Below are 25417 nucleotides of genomic sequence, written 5' to 3'. Positions count from 1 at the left end.
TGTGTGTGTGTGTGTGTGTGTGTGTGTGTGTGTGTATGTGTGTGTGTGTGAGAGTGAGGCTGTGCATCTGGGAACACCAGGTGCTCATCCACGCACACATGCCACGCCTACTCTTCGGAAACAAAAGAAAGCCCTGATGACATAATTCTTAGGATACAGTCAGCAGCCACAACATGAACTACAACCAGGGAATCAACGGCACCCACTACACGAATGTTATCAAACATTCAATCAAATGCAAAAATAATTGTGTTTGTATGTTGCAGTGGTCTCACTGTAATGCTTCAAACTGAGAGCTGTTGCTGTTAATTCGAGCCTGATCAAGTGGCCAAATGCTAGATGAAACTGAGCACACTTGGTCGTTGGTAAATTGGAATTACCACCCAAAGATGAGCAAAAATGTACAGTGGAACGACTTTCTAAATTCCGACCGCAACTGGGCCAAAAGAAATGACAAAATATTTCACATCGAAATCACGAGTGAGCTTATCGTTGTTCGGATCCATGTTTTTTCCCTGTGTCACTGGAATGCTTTGCTGTTGGATCCCGGTAGCTGTAAGTGGGATATTTCCGACTTCATGGTCATCTGGAATAAGCAATGTAAGTCAGAAAATTATTAAAAAGCAATGTCAGTAAGAAAATTATGAGCAATGTAAAAAAAAAAAAAAAATCAGGAAATCACAATTGATTACTAAAGTGCGTGACCTATTCTACTGCCCACACTGCTCTTCTCACGAATCTTCTCGAATTTGCGCTACTTAACTCGAGTTCTTTGCGGCAAGTGATGCCACTTGAAATGTCAAGGTAATTTTGACTCGTCAACTCAGAGAACCGCTCCTGAGACTCGTCAGTCAATTAAAGAAGTAGCAGTCGAAAAGAAAAGGTTGAGAAAATAAAATTGATGACTAAATGACCGATTCTCCTGAACACACTGCTCTTTTCACGAATCATCTCAAATTTGCGCTGCTTAAAGTCGAGTTCTTTAAGGCAAGTGATGCCACTTGAAATGTCAAGGTAATTTTGACCCATCAACTTAAAGAACCGCTCCTGAGACTCGTCAGTCAATCAAAGAGGTAACAGATGAAAGGAAAAGTTTGAGAAGATATGATGACAAAAAAACGAAATGAGTCTGTTTTAGTTTTTTTTTTTTTTACCAGATTTTCTGTGAGTTTGCCATGGTTTTAAAAAGTCAACGTTTCAATAACCGCCAATACTGGCTGCCACCGGTAATGTTCTCTTCTTTTCTTTTTTCGAGGTCATGATTGGCTGCTTGCAGTGTTGAGTGAATGAGCGACCATGATGAAGTTAATTTCATATGATATATTTTTTTCTCCTTAGTGTGTAATGTAGGAGGAGCAGGATGGGAGCAACAAATGATACTGTAAACCAAATGGCTTTTTTGCTTTCAGCGGATACTTGTTAGCCCCAATCACAACATGAGTAGTTTTATGAGAGCTTTTTGGGATGGGATAAGACGAAGCAAGTGGCTTATAAAGAAAATGGACCAACTTTTTAAAAATAACAAATGACTATCATATGAAAAAAAAATATATAAAATTGAGCATGTGGGTTTTGTGCTCGACAGTGAAGACATATAATAAACAACGATAAAAGGCACCAGACATTTGTTTTTTGTTTGTTTGTTGTTTTATTGTCCGTTTTCATTTTACTATAGTTAAAAAATGGCAATATAGTGATACTCCTTATTGGTCTTTACACGTTATGTATTGCTTACTCAGTCCTGGTTATTTTAAATTGAGCTAATCGTATGTAAGATCAGATGTATAAAGTACTTTGTTGTTCTTTCATTGACTGTATGGACCTGTGAATTCACAATAAAAAAAGAATTGAAAAAAAAAAGGCACCAGGCTACAACTTGTTCGGTCACTTAGCAACCGACTATACATATGAGCAAGTTTGTGCTGAGTTGCCGCCGTCCCTGATCCCCAACCCGCAGTGGGAGCTTCAAAAAATAAGTGCGGTGTCTAAGTCCCTTTATTGGTATGACAGCTTTTCATTCTTGATTTTTTCTCCTATTCATTACATTTTCAGACTGTCACCCTTCTTTTTCATCCATCCATCCATCCATTTTCTGATCCGCTTTATCCTCACAAGGGTTGCGGGGGGGGGGGGGGGGGGGGGGTGCTGGAGCCCATTCCAGCTGACCAACCATCTGAGCTCACACTCACACCTAGGGACAATTTTAGAGTGTTCATTCAGCCTGCCATGCATGCTTTTGGAATGTGGGAGGAAACCTGAGTACCCAGAGAAAACCCACACAGGCACAGTGAGAACATGCAAACTCCACACAGGAAGACCGGAGGTAGAATCGAACCTGGTACCTCTGCACTGTGAGGCCGACGCGCTAACCACTGAACCACCCCGGGCTGCCCCAACTGTATTTTTCATAACTTTTATTGCGCCCTACTCAGCAGTGAAGAGATTCGGATCACGTCACTTTTGTTGGCAAAATTAACGAGTACATAACCTTAAAGCACCTCGCCGACTCACTCATCTTGAGGATGCAGCATAGTATAATTTTGACATTGAAATGACAAGTGGTGGTGTTGGCGGCTGCGGGGGACAACTTGAATATCACTAACTCCTTGTTGAATTTCATATTCTGGAGGTTTGCATTCCCGCCATTAAAAGCGCATGTGTGTGTGTGTTGCAGATGTTGATAAAGAGAAAGAGGGAAATGTTTGAGATAAGTGTAAAGGGGTTGCGAGGAGTGTATGAGAGGGGCATGGTGAGGGGTACACACACACACACGCACACACACACACACACACGCACACACACGCTCACACAGTGCCCCCCTTTTCCATGAACACTCCCTCTCCCTTCTCCGCCCATTCCTCTCTCGCTCCGCTCTCCACTATTACCTGTTCCAGCGCAACTGGCTACAGCCCTCGAGTTCGTGAGCCACGTCACCCCCGCCCAAAATACACACACACACATACACGCGCGCGCAAACACTAAAACCTCACTTGAACTGCTTTCAACGCTTTCCAGGATCACTAAAAGAACACCAAACGACATTTTCTTCAACAATAACTCGTCGTGGGAACCCAACATCTTTCTTTATTTCCTGCCACTCGAGGACCCCCCTGCGCGAGATTCGCCACCATGCACTTGTTGTCCGCCGACTGCCTGGGCTCCCTTTTCCTTCTCCTCCCCACTTTTTTCGGCCAAGGTAAGTCACATTTTGACATTTTAAGACGTTAAATCGTGTCCTCCCCTGGTTACGAGATGTCTGTCCCGACTTCCGTGTGGTCCCGCTCGCCTCCCGAGGGGACAATGTCCCGCCTGTCGCGCTGCGCAGGTGCTGACGAAAACTTAATTAGCAATCCGTTTTAGCATGTTAAACGTATTTATTTTTTAGCCCTCCATTTATATAATAATAATATATGATATATCGTCTCTAGTGGTTTGTGTATATTATTAACTTGAATTCAAAACCGCTTGAATAAAATTTAGGTTTCTCCTCCACCCACTCATCCGTTCTGTGATTCATCTGGTTTCTGGTTGGCTTTATGGCCGCTGCACGCATCAATTATCCAATACAGGAGGTAATTTATTGGACTTTTTTTCTTTTTTTTAGGGATGAGGATAGACTTAATACACACAGCTCGCACACCATCACTGAGTGGCCTGACAGGCAAAAGAACACTATCAATGACTTGAATAAATCAACATGTACTTCATTTTTTTAATTTATTGTGTATGACCATTGGATGACTTGATAGATAGTACATGACTTGTATTTTGTCAATACCTCCCATCATGTGACGTCTCTCATTTGTGCCTCCGATTGTACTGTATGAGCATGAGTTCATTGTATGATTTCACCTCTGGCACCTTTCAGTTTCAAGTCGTTCCACTCGTATTTAATTGCAGCAGGATGGAGCTTCTTACACATCTTGTCTTGAATTACTGGGATTATGATCCAGAGGCTTTGACGAGGCTGGTTTTGATAATTTTGCCTGAAGGTCAGAAGGCTCCTCTTGCGCAGGTTCACATGGGCTGGGAATTGCAGCACGTGGTTATGGATACAGGGACTGGCTTGACAGCATCAGTTGTTTCTTTCAAAACCAGTTCCTCGCCTGTAGGCCAATAGGTAGCAAGCTTCATATGTTCTCGCCCTCGTGGCTGGCCATTAAAAAGCAAAAGCTGCAGAAACTCAGGGGGTGGACTCACTGTTCTGACCTCAGCTTCAGTCACGTCACACCTGTTTCTCCTAGAAATTAACCCCCATTTTCACCTATCACTCCATTTATTTGAGAGGAAACAAATTATTTTTTTTACACCGCTGTGCCATTACTCCCATCTTCACATGGTCAAGCGCACTGGGTCGAGGTCAGACTTTTATTGCCCCACCTGCTGCTCTGTGTGTGTATTTAGGAGTGATGGTGTAAATATGTGCACACAACAGATGGCCCCCTCAGTCCGGCTTGAGGTTCCTTTAGACATAGGTGTCAACCTCCGGTCCTCGAGGGCCGCCGTCCTGCATGCTTTCCATCCCTCTCTGTTGCAACACAACCGATTGAAATAATCAGCTCATCAGCAAGCTCTTCAGAAGCTAATGTTTGAATCAGGTGTGTTGCAACAAAGAGAGATGGAAAACATGCAGGGTAAGCTGAAGCATAGGTTTGACACCTATGCTTTAGAATGATCAAAGTGATGAGTGTCAGTGGACTGCTAGACCTAATTTTAATAACCGCATCGGTACTTGATAGCGATAAACATAAACGCAACAACTGGCGTTTATTGAGAGTGAACAGATCATGAACTGGGCCCATTTGAGTTTTTGTGAAGTCTTCAGGGCTGTGCTAAATTTTTGTGTGTAAAAATCACGAATCAACAAATGGACAGCATTTGTGGTTTTATTTGTTTCTAGACTTGACTGGCAGGCCATATCAAATCCTGTGGTGGGCGTTATCTGGCACACGGGCCATATGTTGCCCCACCGCTGCTCTCGAGTCTTTGTGTTTAAGGCCCGCATAAAAAGACAAACTCAGCCTTAAATCTCTCCAGGAACAGTCTGGAAAGATGTTTTTTTTGTTCACTCCCTTATTTCCACCCTACCCCCAACACGCTGAACCCACCCTTCCCCTCCCTTACCACAGAACACACAGCCATCCTGCGCTCGGTGTCACAGCTGGTATTACTTGTCAAGCAAGTGGGGCTCTTCCACCACTAATGGACTTTGTGAGTGGGGAGGGGATGGTGGGGATGAACGCCTGGTGGTGATTGTGGGTGCATGCGTCTCACACACCCACCCAGTTTCACCTGAGATGGGTCCACTCTTTCATCCTGTGCCAGGTCTCGTCCAGACTTGCGCGCCAGGATGTCGGAGGCTCCTCTTAATTGAAGGCTTCATAGCAAGGTGGACAAGTTGTCTGCGGCTGTGCTTGCGTGCCACATCTTGTCTTCTCTTCACAAGAAAGCAGATGGCCCCCCTCCTCAAATCTGCCTTCCTCCTCCCTTAAAAGACATGAAAACTATCCCTTTGTGGAAACTTCAGTCCTGACAAATCTGTCTGGTCTTTGAATAAAAAAATGCTGCTTCTGTACTTTACTTTTTGCCATTCCTGCTCTTAAAATAGGCTGTGCATATCAGCCTGCTAGTCTGTCTGCTTGGGTGCCTCAGCCAACAAATAATTGGCTCTGTGACTATATACAGGTGAACCTTAAAAGACAAACAGGTCCCTTTACTGAATAGTTATTCTATTTGAGCCCCACGCAAAAACAAACAAACAAACAAAAATACATCCCAGAGAAATCATGGGAACTGAATTGATATTTTCCAGCGTAAATTGATTAACCACATGACCATAAATAAGCTTTTATTCATCCTGCAATGGGGAAATTACCACATTAGACCAGTACAGTATTCTGATTGGGATTATTACTTTACACGCAAAATGTTTTAAGTCACTTTTTTAGCATTCTTAAACTCAAATATTGAAATAAGTAGACTTCCCTTGGTTCAATGTTGAATTAGGAATGTGTCAAAATGTGTCTTGTTGCAGCCGTACTCTGCTTCTGTGTGTGTCTGTGTGTGCGCGCGCGTGTGTGTGTGTGTGTGTGTGTGTGTGTGTGTGTGTGTGTGTGTGTGTGTGTGTGTGTTTGATTTGGAGCTAAGGAGTGCCACGAGTGGAGTGTCTCTTTTATGGTTCCTGTTTTGTGTGTGCAGTTGTTGGAAGCAAAACGCTCTGTTGCCATCACTCACCGTGAGATGCATGACTCTCAGCTTTCAACCTTTTATTGTTTATTATTTGATTACAACTCTGCCAACAGCAATGAAATGGTATTGGTCGCCGCTGGTCACAGACGGGTTGGAGGAAAATTAGCTTCCTGCAAGCAAACGCTGAACTCATTCTGTCTCAGAGCAGGGAAGGAGAACTATAACTAACGTTGCCTTGAGAGAATGAAAACACAAATTGTTTCCCTGCGAATCATTCAATGTAAAAAGGGAGGTATCTTTTGTCAACCCTCAACAGTTATACAGTCACGATTGTCAGTAAAACGACAAGTGGCTCTTAATTACACCAACCCGGTTTTTAGAGTGTTGCTGCGCCCCCCCCCCCCCCCCCGGCCCCCATTTAATTCCCGTTGCAATAGCCTCATCAGGCGTCTAATTTTGCTTTTCCAGTCAGGTGAAGATATGCTGCTTTACACTGGCACCTGTATAATGCGGTGGAATTTTTGGTTAGTCCATTTAGAATTGAGTTGGAAATCCATGTTGGGGAACGAAGGGTTGCCTCATGCTTCACTACCTGTTTCCCCCAAATGTTTTGCTCAAGACACACATTTGTTATTTTCTTGCAGATCTTGTAAAAATATACAATCCTCACAAAAAGTTCGGCATATGTGGCTTTCAGGTGAAATTTAAGGAAAATGTGAAAAGTTCACACTCCAGTGATATCATATCATGAAAGTAGGACATTTAAGTAGAAGGATGCATTGGCCATTTCCTCATCTCAAACAAATCATTGAAATGAAAGTTAACAGCAATGGTGGGTACACCACCACAAAATTATGTCAACGTCTCAGTAACTCGTCATGTGCTCTTGAGCATCAATTACAGCTTGACAGCGACGTCTCATGCTGTTCACAAGTCAAATTTTTGTCAAAAAGGACTGAAACATTTCATAGTTGGGACATGTGCGTTCCAAAGCTGAGAGAAGCTCACATTAAGTTCACTTGTAAAGTTTTGAATGCATTTTAGGCTCGTCCTGGAATTTCACCCGAAAGCCAAATATCCCTAACTTTTTGTGAGTCGTGTATAACATCAACACAGATTCTTCATAAAATCAAAATAACAACACAACAGACTTTTCCTACAAAGCTTGCATGATGAGCATTAAAATCCCATTTCACTCTTACCCACGACAAACTAACCTATTTCGGGCTTGGGCACCACTGCTATAAACTAGCGAAGCATTGATAATCTGTATCAGTGATGATAATGTACATTCATCTTCAAACTCTGACTTGTAAAAATGCTCCAGTACTATGATACCCAATACTAGCCTGTTATATACTTACTAAACTAGTCTGTCTGCCCTGGGCGTGCGGTTGTCAAATAACATTTCATGAAAAGGAGGTCAAACATATTGGCTTCAAGCTCTTTATTGACACCCCAGGTGAAATATCCAATAAAAATGAACAAACACACAATTGAGAGAATTACCGCGACACATATTGTACTGTATATTTTACCAAACATATACTTTGTCGAACAAACAAGTTGGTCTCCGCTAGCCTAACGCGGACACACAATCCAACATGCGACAGACGGGATAAGGAATAGCGTTGATAAACTTTTAAATGACTATTTAAAGCTTCAACGGTGCACCAAAATATATAGAAGGATGATAAAGTTGTGCCTCTAGATACTATACATTTAATTTATTTTTTTTTCTTGAGGCCGCTTGTAACAGTTCAAAGTTTTTGAATTTTTTTGTTAAATTAAATATATTTTCCTCAAAATGGCATTTTCCAAGCATCCTTATCTGGATCGGCGAGTTCTCAAATGTAAGTACTCGCACTCGGTCTGTAAAGAGTGGTATCCGTACACAAGAATAATTGTCTGTTTAGAATTCCAAAGTTTTAAAAGCTTAAACCCAATTTGAGCTCCATTCTGTATCGTGGCACCAAACGAGTCAGATTACAGCGTGCTTGCTATCTCTCTTATTTTGGCCACAGGCTCTTCTTCTCTGTGTTGTGCAAAAATAATGGTTTATTTGTCATCGGAGGGAGGGGAGCAGAGTGTCATTGTTTCAGAAATAAAGGGCAGAGGATTCACGCTGCCCTGCCTGTAGCGCTGCCTTCTTTATGCAGGAACTCCCCCATTGACATGCATTAAGGTAGAAGGCCGGGCTTCTGGTGAAAACCAAGAAATTGGGCAGGCCTTGTTCCAGAGACAAAAAAAAACAACAAAAAGTGAGGTTACGTCATCTTTTGTCATTGACACAGCCCCCCTCAGCTTTCACTGGATTCCTGCGGACTCCTGCCGACTGTATTGTGAAGGCTCCTCTTTTCAAGCAAATGAGTGTATGATGGTGACTTCTTGCTGCCCCTTCTGTCTTCGGAAGAGCACACATCCCTCGGTGTGGGCGCACGCGGCCGCCGCTGTCTGTTACTGCACTTCATGGCCAACCTGACTTTTTTTTATGGTCCAGAAAGCGTAGGATTACTCCTCCAAATGAAAAGCTGGTTGCCACGCCCATTTTTAACCGGACCTTTGTTCAAATTCTCCATTACAGTCTTTGTAGCGCTTTAATGAATTCTTTAAGAGGGCTCGATTAGCTGTGATGAGAAGTAAGCCACCTTGGAGAATAACTGCAAGGACATGTGCTTTTGTTTGTTTAAATAACACTGACTGAACATCTTTTTGTCATTAACATTAACTGGTGTGTACAGCAGGTGGCCCTAATTCGTCCCTTTTCCACCGCGCTTGTGCTAGTGCTAATTCCGGGCCAGTGCCCAGGTTAGCACCAGTTTTTTCTTTTTCCACCACCGAAACTGGCTCTAGCTCTGGTGCTTAAAACTGGTGCTTAAGATGGCCCCAATTATTTGTTGGGCCAGATTCTGGCACCAACTACGTCAGGGGGCAGGGGGGCGCGATTATCATGATGATTGCAGACATGGAGGAATGACTCCCCTGGACACACGGAAGTTTTGCACAAACTGTTGAGCGGTGAACTCAATTGTGTCCCACCAGAAGAGCGATCGCGGATGTGCCCAGATAGCATGCGATCTCCGACTCGCAGCCAGCCTTGTGATCATCAACAACGATTAAGAAAGATATAAGCATTTGCTTATTGCCTGTCCCTGAATGTTATACACTACATACAAGTATAATCGATGCTATGCCAAGTTGCCTCGCAGATGCTTAAAGCACATTATTATTATTATTATTATTATTATTATTATTATTATTATGAATAGTGGAAGCGCTTTTGGGTGGAAAACCAAACATGTTCTTCGTAAGAACTTTTTACACACCAACTAAGCACAACACTGGCCCTGGCACCGAAAGAGCACCAATTTTTTTTTTTTTTTTTTGAGTGGAAAAGGGGGAATTCACTCATAAAGAGCGGTCTGTGGCTGATATTTATGCATGCAAGCCCATAAAGTCATTGAGCCCAATGGTAAGGCTATTGTATTAGACTTTTATTTGGGGTTTGTCCGGGGTTTAGGGAAGTCACTTGGGTCAACAAGGCTTTTGTGCTGAAAGTGAAACCTTCATTCAAAGCCTCTGGCCCATAAATGAAACACGGATTGGGCCTGTTACATTCATTTCCAAAGCAGCTCCATTTGGGTTTTAAGGCTGTGTTCGCTTTTGCCACATCTGGTTTATTTAATGGTGCGAGTTTTGTGATTCGTTCTGGTCACTATCATCTGAATTTATTTTTGCCCGAATAGACGATAAAATACGCATGTGAGGTACATCTATAGTTGTTGTCCATATGGGGTCGCCATCCTCACATTCCACACTATAATATCTGTGACTTTGAATGTGTGTCGATTTAATAGTTGGATCTGGCCTGGTGAGTGATGTGGGAGTCGACGAATAACCGTGTAAAGTTGGCTATTGTCAGCACAGGTGAGCGACTGGCAATTAACTCGTAGGCAAATGATTAGCAGCTCGTGTATGAATGTGACCATGACATGTTTATTTTGTTACCGGTTTTTCAGCTAAGCAGATGAATGTGCACTGGCAGTTGTGTCTATCTTTGATCAATTGTGGGGATATTACAATTCATTCTACTAGCGGTGGTAGCCTATTAATTATGTTGTGTTGATGATTAGATGTGCTGTTGTGATGTGTTTTTTAATTTATCTTCTTTTTTTCAGGGTTACATGAACGCGCCAACTAATTTCTATGCAAAGTCTGTTTGGGAAAATGATGAGTGCGAAGCTTTTTGTTATCGAATTATTTGAGTTATCTGGTCTGTTTGTGATAGTTGACTTCACCTCCAGCAGAAACATTGCACAGATCAAAGCCAAGGACAGGCATTGGAATTCCGATTTTCTAGCAGTAAAATCCAACACATGCAACAGAAGCACATAAAACAACAAATGTATGTGACCCAGTGGACAGCATTTTGGTGACACAATATGTCAAACTCCAATCAGGATGTGACTGGATGCTTTTTACTGTTTGGTTCCAAGAAAAAAATCTTCCAATGTAGCGTCCTGTATGCATCTCTCGACCCACCAAACTCGTACTAAGCGTGAAGTCAGCCCTGGACTTTGACGCACACGCTACTACACAGGATTCCTTCTCTTTTTCATTGCTAGCTACATGACGGTGCTTCATTTGGCGGCCAACAGAAGTGCTCTGTGTCAATCGCTGACCTCACATTCTTGCCGTTTTGAAGGCTGTGTCTTTGTTCAGCGCTGCAGTCCACCACATCGACAGCCCGAAGCCATCTTCAATGACATGCTGCTGGGCGTGACCTCGTAGCAGACAGCAGCCCTAATTCAGCCTCTTTTACAGCGGAGCATTTATCAGAGGTTGGAATTAAAAGCATTCAGTTCACGGCTAAGTGAGAACGGAGATGAAAGATGGAAAAGCAGGGCCTTGTTTCAGGGTCATCAAGCCGCTCGTGCTCAGGGCATTTGTGAACGTGAGCAAGTCTCTGGATTCGGGCAGCACAGTGATCGAGTGGTTCGCGCGTCCGCCTCACAGTACAGAGGTCCAGAGTTCCTGTGTGGCGTTTGCAAGTTCTCCCCGTGCCCGCGTGGGTTTTCTCCGGGTACTCCAGTTTTCTCCCACATTCCAAAAACACGCATGGCAGGTGAATGGAACACTCTAAATTGTTCCTAGCTGTGATTGGGAGCGCGAATGGTCGTTTGTCTATATATGCCCTGCGATTGGCTGGCAACCAGTTCAGGGTGTTACCCCGCTTACTGCCCGAAGACAGCTAAGGATAGGCTCCAGCACGCCCGCGACCCTTGTGAGGATAAAGAGGATCAGAAAATGGATGGATGGATCTCTGAATACGGGGAAACTTTCTGCTAAATGCAATGGCCCTCGTTTCTGCTTGAAAGCCATGATACAGCTGCTGTGGGAGTTGGGTAGTAGGGGAAGTAGCATTACAATGTTAAGGAAAAAAATGCATAGACATGCTGATGGCACCGTTGTCACTCAACCAAAAAGAAACAAGTTATATCGAAAGAAAAGATCCATCTGGAAAAACATTTTCTGACACCTACAATTCTTTCAATCCAAAACCAGCCAAAGCAACATTAAATAGCATGGGTGTTGAAACCATGACATTAAAGATCAAAGTTTTCTGTTGTGTTTATCGATGTTGCATCCTCTTGCTAACTTTGTTCTTTCCGGGAATGTTTGTTGCTTTTACTCAGTACAGAATTCACGAGTTACGCCCCTCATGTGCAAGAGAGACTTTAAAGTTCATTCCCCACTGCGGGGCTCATACTTCCTAATGTGTGACTTCTTGGTTACCGGGAAAAAAAAAAGATGTAGTGGAAAGTAACGGACTTGTGGATGCAACGGAAAATCCCACAAAATGACTATGTCTGAGCTGTGACAAAAGAATCTGTATTTATTTGACTTCTTAAAATTTTTTGGGGTTAACCATATGCGCTTTTCACTTCAATGAAATAATTAAATGATGTCAGTCTCAGTCAGGGGTTGAACCGATTCTTCACTACAGTACTCGTGTTGAAGTTTACAGTTTGAAGTCGACAAAATGTTACATGTCTTAATGTAGTATCTCGCCATCCAATCTGCCGACTTGCCTGTCCAGTCAGTCTTCTACGGCTGCTGCAGTTGTGGCTGGAGAATAGCTGTTAGCCTTACTAGCTCCAGCTACAGACACTTTCCAAAATATTTGAAGATCATGGATTTAAAAAATGTTTTTTTTTCATAATTCCTTTGAAAAAGATAAAGTTTCCTAGATTATAGATTCAGGCCCACCATTTAAACAATTTCAAGTAATGATTTGTTCATTTTTTCATCATTTGGGCAGTATAAAAAGTTCTTCTGTGTGCCCAAATGTAATTTATTGAAATAAGTGAAGTGGCAACCATGCAAATACTCCCACAAGCGAATGTGTGGCCGGTGCTTAAGATGTTTTTTTTTTTTTTTTTAATGATAAAACGCTTTACTTTGCTGTTGAATATTCCTCAGCTCCACTGGCAGACCTCACGGGGAAGGTGAAGAGATGCTTGTCTGCTAATTGGGAGTGATACTTCATTTACTAATGGGATGTCTGAAGAGGTCAAGTGGCATTGTGATCCCTGGCGTGAATTGTTAAGTATTACACGGCGTCTCCTCGCTGCCATTTTAATGCAGACTTTTTACGCTGATGTATCCCCTCGGTGCAAACAAATCAACGTGTCTAATATTCCTTTGGAAGGCCCGTGTGGCGTGCAGCATTATTGCCATGTCTGGACACTTAAGAGAATGAGGTCTTTGTTAAATTAGCTTTTGCGGTGCATATATGGAGCCAATTATGCTCTTTGTTATTGTCATTTTCACAAAAAGACACTTTGTTATGAATGTGCAGTGTCATACCATAAAGTCGCCGTGAAAAACTTGAATGTCAGTCGGGAACAGTCTGACAGAGGAAATGTCAAGTCTACCAGTCTACGGATGTTCGACGGCTTGCCATATCACGCTCTAGAAGTAGAGCACACACAAAAGCAGGAGAGCCTCCGTTATTTGTTCTGTGAACATTTAAGACAGTAACAGCTCCCAGCGGATTTCTGATCATGAGATCATTTTGTTAAATTTCAGCTTGGGTCATTTTCTCCCATGTTAAACTTGAATGATTACATTCATTTTCTATCTCTTGCTGCCGTCTGCTGAAAATGTTCCCACCTTGTGTCATTATATTTAACATGATGAAAACAGAAGAAGACATAATTTTTGGTGTCGTTGTTCCGTGGCTCTCATCACATCATAGGTTTGGAAAATGTGGTCATGGTGTTGAAGCGAGATGCTACGCTAGCAATTGTATAAACCATTGAAGGTGCTTTAACATGTACACAATGACAAAGCAATTGCTCAGTCAAATCTACATGGAGTTTTGCTACACTGTTTTCACTGTCTAATGTTAGCTACTTGCCATAAAAACCATTCATAAAAGTATTGTACCTTCGCATGAATGTTTGAAGTTTTGACAGTTGTGTTATTTTAATAAAATAATACACATACTTTGAACGCACATCTCCACATTGCCTTTGATGATAAATGTGTGATATTTGTGGCAGAGTGAATTTGGAGTATTTCAGTTCGGAAACAGTAAAGGTGTACCTTTTTAAAAAAAAGTTTTTTTTTTTTCTCCTGCTGGAGCATTTGCCTGAAGGCGTCTGCGCTCGTCCGACCTTGCAGGAGAAGATTCCTCCAGAGACCTCCTGAGACAATGTAGGCTCAGTTTGCTTGAAGGGAATAATATGTGCAGAGATTTGTTTTTCTTCTCTTTGGGCCCTGTATCGGATATGGAAGGGAAGGTGGGGGTGGCACATTCTTTTTATATTGACAGACAGTTTTTCTTTATTTTTTATTTTTAAATTTTTTTGTGAAGCGATGTTTCCCTCGTCGTCTGTAAAGCTCATCAGTCGGTAGATCTGCAGGGCTCACGCCGCACACAAAAGTCTTCCAATTGTTCCACACAGGAAAAGCAGCAGCCGTTCAAGGCTGATGGTTTAAAGCACTTATCTTGATGTATGGCTTCCCTTCATGTCCTGATGGAAGAAGAAAATGTAATGGCCACTACTAATGAAATTATTATGCCTTAAAGGACATTTGGACCCATGACGCCAGCGACATATGCTGAAGTGCATCAAATGGAAAATGGTTATCTCTTCCTGCCCAAACAAAAGAAGCAGACCCCAAAAAGCCAACTTGGGTTTGTTGTGACATTTTGATCTGTTACGCATGGTTGAAAGAAAACAAGATAACACCATTACTGACCATGTATGGCCAAAAGACAAATGTTCTGCTTTATTGGATTGAATCTCATTAAAGAAAACACATTTATGAGATCCGGTGGTTCTTCGAATTGCTCTATCAGAAAAGGATGCATTGAGATCAATTGTATTAATCCACACCAGACCCGAGTCTAAACTGTTGACATCACCAAACCCTTTGACTGAGCAGGTCGTGTTGTAAGTAACATTTGAACATTCCTCAACCGCATATAAGCATGAGCTAAGTTAACTGGTCTACACGTAGAAACAATTTTTAACACTGTTTAACTTTTGTGCGGAGGGGTGATAAACATCAACTCTTTCATTCCACAAGGGTACTTTTACGTCTTTTTAAAATTATGCCCTGCCTACCAAGGACGTACCTGTACGTCTAAGTCTGTTTTTTTTGCGTCATAGAGAGGAGGAGGGTCTGATGCAATCTGTGAATGAGAAAAAGCCGTTTGCATTGTAAATCATGTAAAAAAGCGACCAGTAGGTGGCAGTGGTGCCTCATGTGCTTGAAATGCATGCTTTTACAAAAAGCTCTTTTTCTCGTTTTTTTTTTGCCCAGGAATCGCCATTTTCATGAAACTTAGCCATTTTGTAATGCCGATTGCTGAAGAATGGAAAAAGATAGAAACAATTTTTTTTTCTGCTGAAAGAAGAGAGTCCAACCTTTATTTTGGTAGGCTCCATGTTTATATAGCATTAGAACCAAATATTCTGTGGGCCTTGCAAGATCAGTCAAAATCCAGTAAAACGCTGGGATTGAGGGGGTTGCTACTGTGAAAATGGCTGGGATTGAATGAGTTTTAACTATCACAAAAGTACAAGAGGAAATAAATGACTGATGTCATGTAAACGTGAAACCATAACACATATAAAATAACCTTTTTGTTGTTGTACAGCAGCGCATGCTGCAGTCTAAATCTTTACCCGCATGGTCCATTTACTGCTGCAGAATATGGACCCCCCCTTGAATTCGGAACCCTTCACCAAAATGTGCGAATAATTTAACTCATTCGTTGCAGTGGACATGCGTCAACTGGTATCAAACTGTTTACTGTTAAGTGTGTTTTTCAACGGGTAGGTGGGGGAGAGTATCTCACCTTTGTGGGTGAAGTAAGAAATATACCTTTAGTGACGGCTAAAAGTGTTTTTTCTGAATTGTTCATCCATAAAGAAATTATTCTGCCCATTCTTGTTTTTGTTATTTTATAGTTTGAGGTAGCAGTTGTAGTTTTCTCCATCTATGAGTCAGAAACCAATGGGTTTTTTTTTGGGGGGGGGGGTTGGTGACACCATGATGTTCTGCTGATGACTAAAGAGTGGAGAAATCAAGAAACACTTTTTTTTTAAGCTGGTGAAAGAAGAGGTAGACGCTCTTCTTTCCTTCATTAGATTTGTTGTGTGTACTGTTTTGTGCGTCTCGAAAGATCAATGGGAATGCTCGAAAATGGCTGCCAATATGCTTTGAAAAATGTCCAGCTGTCAACGAGTTAAGAGAACTTCCATACTTAGTTACCGGTGTAGTATGGACTATGGACCCCCATGAAAATGGACACAGGATCCTGGGGAATGTGGACTAGTGGGTGTCGTTGACAGGCTTACACCGGCGTCTCGGACTGTCGTGACACAGAAACACTTACGGTACTGCTTGAGCTGAGCTCACAGTGACTTTCTGGGGATAGCTGTCTGAAATTCTCACAGACTTCTCTTAACCACTGTCTGTCTTTCAGAAAAAAAAAAAGTGTCACAGAAAGCCATAGAAGCAAAAAAGCCACACGTATGTGGAGTTAATCCTTTTATGTAGGTGAAAATTAGGTCCCTTGGGGAGTGCTGATATGCGGCTGTCGCGCGTAATAAAAGAGATTTAAGGCATTTTACTCCACTTTTTATGACGTTTAACGAGTCAAAAGAAATCAGGTTAGTGGTTTGATCAAAGAGGTAAGCCTACGCTCCACTGGTAGATGTATAATGTGGAAAAGCCAGAGATTGTATTCTGAAAGCATGTACATAATCCTTTGTGTGCATTTTCTGCATTCCGCATATCCCCCCCCTAAGAGCGTGAATCAGAGTGCACTTTGAAAGCGTCCTGCCCTCTTAATATCAACCAGACTGCCGGGCTTATTGGGATGGCAGGCACGGCCCACTGTGGTCCTCAGCGAGAGAGGGTCAGGAGGTCTGCTGTTGCCTTATGAATGTATCGCAACATGCAGCACTTCATCTTGGCTTAATGTGAAAATACTGTATCCGACTCGGAACGACAATCAGCAGCACAAAACCACCTGCTGAGTGAATGATATTGCCTCTCAATAATTTGTGCCGTTTATAGACTGTGAAGACATAAAGCACAGTCGACAAAGTGCATGCAAATCAGGCGTCAATAATGAGAGCGCACGTACAACGGTTAGGAAAAATCAACAAGCCCCTTTTCAAATGCCAGGGCTTGCTGATTAAAACAATGAGACCAAGATACATAATTTCAAAACAACTACTTGTCCAACTCAATTGAAAATAAAAGTTAGGAGTAAAGATAAAAACCTGAGATAATATGGTTGCACAATTGCACACATTATCTTCTAAATGGGAACGTGAGTGCATTCAGAATTTACTCATCACATTCAAACTCAAGTTAAATGGGAGCACACAACTGCTGCCGTTCCAAGTGCCTCTGATGAACCCCAAATACATGGCAGCTGTTCTAGTAGGCTTTTCCTTCTATCGTTATGTTTTGTTCACTTTCTAGCAGAGGGCCAAAGGTTTTGTGTAAACACTCATGGATGTGGAAGTGTTTGTAATTCCTTCCACCTTGAGTAATGCTTCAGTTCCAGCTGAATAAAAACCACCCCAAAGCGTAACGCTGGCACTACCATGATTCACTGTCGGTATGGTGTGCTTTTGGTGATGAGCAATTTTGTGCCCCCTTCAAGTCGATGCCTGGCGGTGGCGTCCCTTCGGCCCCCAATCTTTACACGGCATTGACCATAACATATTGTCCCATATGAGTTTGGGAGAGTTCGAGATTTTTTTTATTTTATTTGATTTTTTTGTAAGGTAAGGCTTCCATTTTGCCACCCTTCACCATTGCCCAGACACGAAGAAAACAGAAGATAATTGTCACATGTGTTAAACAGCCAATACTTGCATCAAATTCCTGAAACTGCTTCAATTTTGTTGACTCCCATTTTGCAGGGAAATTTCTTTTGTTCCTTTCTCCTGACTGGTAACTTTGAACAGTGAAATCCCTCTGCTCAGGAAGCTCTCTGTGGACAGTGAACTGTGCTGTAAGACGCCACTGAAATATGGTGACCAGACGTCCCGGTTTCACTGGGTCAGTCACTGTTTTGAGCCGTGAGTCTCGAGTCCCAGCGGACTTTGCCAGCTCCATTGTTTTGTCCCATTTTTACACAGGTCCCATCCCAGCTTCATCCTGCCTGTCTCACAAAAGTTTCAAATAGACACGTTTGCATAATATTTCTTATCTTTTAACACACTTCTCGGTGAAATAGGGCAGACTGATTGATGACGAAATCAATTTCGGGCTTGAAGATGAATCAATTTCATTGATTAGCTGTTTCAGGCTTTCTTCCGCTTTATGGCACAAGTGGAGCCTTTTAGGTGATGAACAAAAGTGATTAGGAGTGATGACTCATATACAGTCAGGACAAGGAGTCAACCCTCCACGGCTAATGCGATGCCTCTTAAAGAGACCACTTTTACTGCCATTTAAAACCCTCCTTGAGTTGAGGATGCCTCTCTGTGATTTCAGGCTGTAGTTTTAATTACTCTGACTAAACGATATACTTTGTAAACAAGTCCAGCCTTGCCTTCCTTGCACTGCGCTGCAACCTCTTTTCTCCACCATTGGTTCAAGACGTATTGCCAGCGAAATCTTATAGATCCGCTCAAATCCATGCAATATGTGCAAGGAAAGACGGGCCATGCTGCCAAATGATGTTTTCGACTCTACTGCCTCTCTCTCCTCTTACACGCCTGTGGCAAAAACCGCGGTTTCTCTGCGGAATGTTGAAATGGATCGAATGGATTTAATCAGCGCCCCTGAGTCAAGAATGGCCAGGGAAAAGTCTTTTGAATGGTAGCTATTGTTCAACTTCGGTAACCAAATGTGACTCCAAGAGCTGTTTCATATACTGCAGGAAGAATGAATCAACAAAGAGGAGCAAGGCAACAAGAAAGCTTGCAGGATCCTGCCAGGGAAATTGAAAGGCAGGTGAATACATTTCATAAATTGCGCACAGCTTCTTTTACTGGAGCGTTATAAACCTCACATTGTTGCCCATTGCCCATGAGCAACGCACTGTTATTTTTAATAGGCATGCTTTGATTGCTACTTTTCCGTAATGAACTGAGAGCAGAGGTGGGGAAACATTTCCAATCAGGGGCCGGTTCGGTATTTACGTAAAGTATAACGCTCTCTGAGGGCCAGAGTACATTTATGAAAAAATATTATGCAACGATGTATTATGAGCATTTATGCGTTGAATGTTTTGGGGCTCTTCTAATGGTTCCCCTAAGGCTTTTTGAAATTGTTTTGCTCTTCTCTCTTTATATCTAGGCCAAATACATGGTCCCTTTCAGGGGTTTCTCATACCAGACAACTTGCCTTATCTTTCAAGCATGTTCGTCCTGGTCAAAATGCATGTCTGATCGCAACCCCGAAAACCTGGCTCCATAGAGCCCCGCCCAGGATTTTTGGAAACCTCATTTTGGGAAGTCGGTTTGACTTCTATCAAAAGGAAACCCACAGTCTTACGAACCCATGCCGGAAAATACACACAAAGTCAGCCATTTTGATTGAAAGCCAAAGTAATTTTGACCAGGATCAAGGATCCTTCAAAACCTACCTTGTCCGAGAGAATCACAGATTGGTGACACTAAATTGGGAAGCATTTGAGGTTTGGTTTATCCCATGGGCAAGAAAGGACGATGACTCGCTGTAAAACACAGAAGTCAAATAACACTTCAGCTTCATAAAGGTCAGAGCTTGACCCCAATATCTGGTGAAAAGATTAATAGATGCTCTCTGCCAGAAGAAACGTATCGATGCAATAATCCTGCTCCTGTTGGCCCCATTTCCTGAGGTCGTTGGTTTGGTTTTAGAGGAGCGAATGGGGGTCCACCATAGAGCATGTCACCATTTGTCATGGACTAACTGTATGGATTTACTTCTAAAGTAGATACATTGAGAGTGAAGGTTACTTGCACTAGAAGTCAATTTTACTGGAGTGAGAATGGCTTCCACATACTTGATTCATCTATCACAATGCCCCATGTGGAATTTTTGAGCGCTTGTAAATATGTTGCACATCATTTTCCGCACGTTACCACGCGGAATAGAATGAGTTTTACCAGCTTTGCTGTGGGAATCAGGATGGCAGGACCCGCTTGTTGCTTTTTAATATCTGGAAATTATTTGCTAATCCCATTTGCGCTGTTAAACCTTTGACTGAGTCCACAGTGCGACTACTTTCAGAGTTTAATATCCCTGCAGTCAGTCATGCGTGAATGATCACGTACGAAACATCTTTCTTGTGACACGTTAAGTCCATTTGCTCCCTCTTGTGACTGGGGTTGAGATCAGCATTTCCAGGAAAGCATCCATCCAGCCATCCATTTTCAGAACCGCTTTATCCTCACTAGGGTCGCGGGGCATGCTGGAGCCTATCCCAGCTGTCTTCGGGCAGTAGGCGGGGGACACCCTGAACCGGTTGCCAGCCACTCGCAGGGCACACGGAGACGAACAACCATTCGTGCTCACACTCACGCCTAGGGACAATTTAGAGTGTTCAATCAGCCTGCCATGCATGTTTTTGGAATGTGAGATGAAAACCGGAGCACCCGGAGAAAACCCACGCAGGCCCGGGAAGAACGTGCAAACTCCACACAGGAAGGCCGGAGCTGGAATTGAACCTGGTACCTTTGCATTGTGAGGTTAACCACTGGCCCACCAGGAAACCAGATCTGTAAAGTAAAAAAAAAAAATCCCAGAAACATTGGCTTATATCAGGAATGTTTAATGGATAAGGTGGAGTTAATGGCTGTTCCTGCTTAATGGCCTTCTGCTCCCTTTAATGGCATGCCATGAATGGGAGGTCTTTTAAGTCATGACAGTGACCTCTCCAATGGTCTTGATTGCCTTACGCCCCCACCCCCCCTCACCCCCACAGCCTGGACCCCTTTAAATACATAATTCACAACATAATGGACCTGATTTCTGAGTGCACTCACCGCTCGACCACTGCAGCCGGATGGAGTCTTTAAGAGCAGCTCATCTGCAGACGCAATTTATTGCATGATTTTAAAGAGGATGCTTGTGCGGTCGAGTACGCAGAGGAAATCATTTCAAAGAATAATGATCGTACTCGCGAGATCAATTTCTTTACCTTTTGGCACATCATTAAAATAGTGATAATCCACTTTTCTTGGGTAATATGCATTTTATCTTCATCAAAACAGTGGAAGAAAACGCCAGGGGAAACGTGAGAGACTGCAAGCAAAAACATTATTTCGGAACCATTGAAATTAAATCCAGATCGATTGCTTTGATTGTGCTGCGAGTCCCTTCAGAGTTAGATGTTAATCAATTGGAAGGAAAAAGAAAAAAAAACATCTCAGCCTCATAGCAAGCCTACTTCCTAATCAAAAGGGATAAATGTGAGAGAATATGTTGCCGTTTTCTGTGTTTTGTAAATTGAGCATGTTTCCCTTCCATGCGGCATCAAAGCTTGAATGTTGGCTCCAAGACAAGCATTTCGATTTCTTCTGTGAGATTGCAGTACATGAATAGAACCAGCGCTGACAACAAGATGCCTGGGTTGTTATGTGGTGCCGTGTTTTGCTCAAGTTCATCTGAGCAGAATCAATCAGGCATCACGCTGAGGGAAAAATGGCAGAACTTTTAGTAACATGCATATAATACGGAATCTCCAGGATTGTTTACCAGATAGTTCCTCATTGTTTAAACCAACACAACACAGTGGCAAGCCCGAGACTGTCTTTGTGATGGACCATAATGCAATGCACTCACTGTTTTTGGCAAAAAAGGACTCACTTTTCTCTGGGCTTATTGCTTCTCCACTCATTGGATAAGCAACGCACAGCTGGCATGTTATTTTATAAATTAAAGACTGGTAAAAACAATGAAATTTGACTTCTTTTGTAAGCTTATGAAAGACAAAAACGTTGCCCCACCTACCATATCAGATCTTGCTGAGGGCACCGCATTGTGTAGGGCTGGCCCAGCATTTCATTTTTTAGAATATTCAAGCTGAGATGTCTGTGTCTGAACCAGAGCATAAGATGGCAGAAATACACATTGGTGGTCAATCATATGCTAGAACATTACGTTCATCAACCAACGATAGCGATACTTGGTTTGTTAAAACAAAGTAGCAAGCAGTGGATGGATTTTGTCTTGACAATGGTGAGAGTCTTGGCTCTCCAAACCAAAGTCATTGGCAAAGTGTGGACTGTATGGAAAGATTTTTTTTTTTTTTTTTTTGGAAGCACAATTGTGGTCACGAATGGAAAAACAAAGTGTAGCAAAACATCATCGCAATAATACACAAAGTCATCATTGTCATAATTTAGCAATACAAAGTGTTCATCAGACCACAATATATTGCCTGACTCATGCGATGAAAATACAAAAAAAGATCCTGCATTAGATCATTACAATCCCGCATCGCGCAAAGGTTAGTGGAACAGATTCGTTTGTCGCCCGAACCGAAAAATATTTCAGGAACTTAACTTTTGGGTCCTGCTATCATTGAAAGAAGTACCTTCTAAAACCCCGAGGGTAAAATTATCCTTTGTCCTGTCTTCGGCCCTCCTGTCTTGGCGGGAAACAGAAACCTGATGCCACAGCGGCAGGCCAGAACAGGTACAGAAACCGAGGAAACGTTTGCAGACACAAAGGAACAATAGAAACCGGACAAAGTGAGATTGCAAGCGATGCATTAGCGGGATTCCCACCTGCTACCCTCCGTGGGTGTCTGGTGACCACACATGATGCAGCAAATGAAAATTGTTTTCTTTGCCGGACGGGGTGGCAGCCATCAAAATGTCTCTTCAGAAAACCTCTATTTCACACTGGCCATTTAATCATAGCCAGGCCTATTCAGTCTTCAATTACAATGAAGCACAGAGAAGCATGAAAAGCTTGTAAAGCCTCTCACTTCATCGTAAAAGTTTTGGCCTATTTTTCCCAAATGACACGCTGTATTAAAAACGACGTGATTGGGGGTTTTGTTTGCCAAGCCATCGCCAGCTCGAGAGCACAATGTTTAAAAGAAAAAAAGAAAGAAAGAAAAAAAAAAAATGCACGTTGCCCGGTGACAGAGAGGAGCCATTATGCTCAGTGGACATTGACCCATGATGCCAAACTGACATAATTGACATTCATACAACTCCATTGCAGCCTGCTTTGAGTCTTTTTACTTTGTCAACCAAAACACCGAACAGAGTTCTTGTGATATAATTGAATTGGTAGAGATGGTGGGATGTTTTTAACTTGTTTGCATTCCAGATGTAGCTCAAGTTGTCCTTTCTGTGGATCACAGACTGAAAGGAATTAACATTGCATCTGCTGTTATTGATCGGAAAAAACATAATTGTATTGTACTTCATTTGAAAGATGCAGTCTTGGTGTAATTCAACACAGTGTAAAAAAAAACGTTTTTGCCATACTTTTTGCTTAATTTCACTTGGCATTGTGTTGCTCTTAGTTATAAAACTGGAGATGCTCACAGCTTCTTTCTAAGCTGGAGTAATGTTTGCTGTTCTTCACAGAGGATAAAGAATACATGCTCGCAAGTGTCCACCATTGATGTGCAATGTGGACAGTTGTTTGTCATCTGCCAAATTGCTGCTTGTTCTGAGGTGAGTTTAGTTGACTGAAACTGTACAGCGCTGGTGTCGCAAATTTATGCTCACAAGTCAAGGCAATAAAATCAAATGATTGGCGGCTCGAGTCTCGAAAAACTCGCAAGTAGGGTCACTTGTATCTCAAGGCACCGCTGGATTATGCGTCAGTTTCTTCGACACCTGAATAATCAACAATCACTTTGGCAATTCTTTTGCATTGAATAAATTTTACATTCAAACAACCACTGAGATCATTGTTTGGTATCTCCAGAATTGCCCCACTCCCTTGCATTTATTTTAAAGAATTTTGATGAAGCAAGTGCTCATAACCTTTGCTCAATATACAAATTTACAGTGATTGCTATATAATGATAGATCTACGTTGCTGGTGCTGAAACTGTCCAATTGCAGTTATTTGTCTTCTGCTACTGTGTGGTTGTTTGTAGATATGCTTTTTAAATTTTTTTTTTTATTGTTGATTGAAACTTTGCTATGCGAATGATTAATTCATTTTCACGTTGGATCACCCAGCGGAATATCTCCTGCACATTATGAGTGGCAGGGGAGAAGACAATGTGTTCCAAAGTGTGAAAGAGGGACAAATGTATCACTTGCGATATATTTTTGGCATCGGATGGCTGTGCATCAGTTCGGCATGATACCCATGTCAGACGTTTTCGTCATAAAGCTAATAAATATGTGGGACTTTTGACAATAAATCTCGTGGAACTGTAGATAAGACGTGGCAGAAAGTGGCTCACTTATTAGAGGAAAGAATAGCATGACTTAGTTGAGCCGGGCTTCAGACAGAGCCTGTGGGGGGGTAAGGCCCTCAGTAAATGGAACCTTTGTCTCTCACCTCTTGACACACAAACGGACCTATTTTCACACAATTCCCTCTCAAAGGACCCCTTTGAAGGACACGGAGATGCGGGGCAACATCTTTTTGAGGCAAGGGTCACTCTGACCTGAAACAGATGGCGCAGCTGGAAAAACGGCCTGAAATTATCACACTGTACAATCCATTTTACATGATTTGCCTTCTTTTTATTTCCCAGCACATGAATGTATTTAGCAAGAGTGAGTCTTTCTCGACCAGTACATTGCTCTAGATAACAGTAACAATCCGTCAGATATTCTTTGCAACTATCCATCCATCCATTTTCCGAGCTGTTTATCCTCACAAGGGTCGCGGGGGGTGCTGGAGCCTATCCGAGACGTCTCCGGGCAGTAGGCGAGGGACACCCTGAACTGGTTGCCAGCCAATCGCAGGGCACACAGAGACGAACAACCATCCACACTCACACTCACACCTCGGGACAATTTTAGAGTGCTCAATCAGCCTGCCATGCATGTTTTTGGAATGTAGGAGGAAACCGGAGTACCCGGAGAAAACCCACACAAGCACAGGGAGAACATGCAAACTCCACACAGGGAAGCCGGAGCTGGAATTGAACCCGGTCGGTACCTCTGCACTGTGAGGTTGCCGCGCTAACCACTGGACCACCGGGCCGCCCTCTTTGCAACTAGAAATTAGGTTAATCGATGAATTGATCGTTAAGAATTCTGTCACATTTGCAGAATAGTCATTTGATGCTACTAACTGCTGTCATATCGTGTCAAATTAAGACATATTTAATATACTGTATAAAGTAAGACATTTGGAATTGATTGTATATCAAAAGTTTGGGCCGAAGCGACGGTAAATAACAATTGAGGCACATATTGTCACTGTCCAATACCGAATGCATGCATATTTAAATTTTGTAAAACTTCCTCACTTTTTTTTTTAATGTGTTTTGCATTGGACAGCTGCCATTTGTGGTGGACACCGTTGGCTAATTTTAATGTGGAACAACAATAATGTTAGTGCCCGTGCTAGTGCTAACGTAGCATGAGTGGTAGGGTTGGGCATCGTTTGAATTTGGACGATTCTGGTTGCGATTCCTCGATTCGATTCAGATTCTCTATGTGCATGCATACCTAAATAAATAAAAATGAGAGAGCTTGTTTTTTTTGGGGCGGGGGTGGGTCGTATGAACTATTTTTTTTTTTACTTTCAATAAGTTTTT

At 42.4% G+C, this 25417-nt stretch overlaps 1 protein-coding gene across 4 annotated transcripts in view; it reads left to right on the top strand.

Annotated features, from left to right (window-relative positions):
- The first annotated feature begins 2807 nt into the window (after positions 1–2807).
- alcamb (activated leukocyte cell adhesion molecule b) overlaps positions 2808–25417 on the top strand; it is a 40905-nt gene continuing 18295 nt past the window's right edge. For 2 of the 4 annotated variants that reach the window (XM_019874304.1, XM_019874302.1), the window contains exon 1: positions 2808–3196. In XM_019874304.1, the coding sequence (XP_019729863.1) occupies positions 3130–3196 (67 nt within the window). In that variant the 5' untranslated portion in view covers positions 2808–3129. The remainder of the gene's footprint in view (positions 3197–25417) is intronic. The other 2 variants (XM_019874303.1, XM_019874301.1) reach the window with 2 other exon arrangements.

This window comes from Hippocampus comes, unplaced genomic scaffold (assembly GCF_001891065.2).
Source record: "Hippocampus comes isolate QL1 unplaced genomic scaffold, H_comes_QL1_v1.1 scaffold125, whole genome shotgun sequence".
Classification (NCBI taxonomy): Eukaryota; Metazoa; Chordata; class Actinopteri; order Syngnathiformes; family Syngnathidae; genus Hippocampus; species Hippocampus comes.
This window is presented reverse-complemented; position numbering and strand designations above follow the sequence as displayed.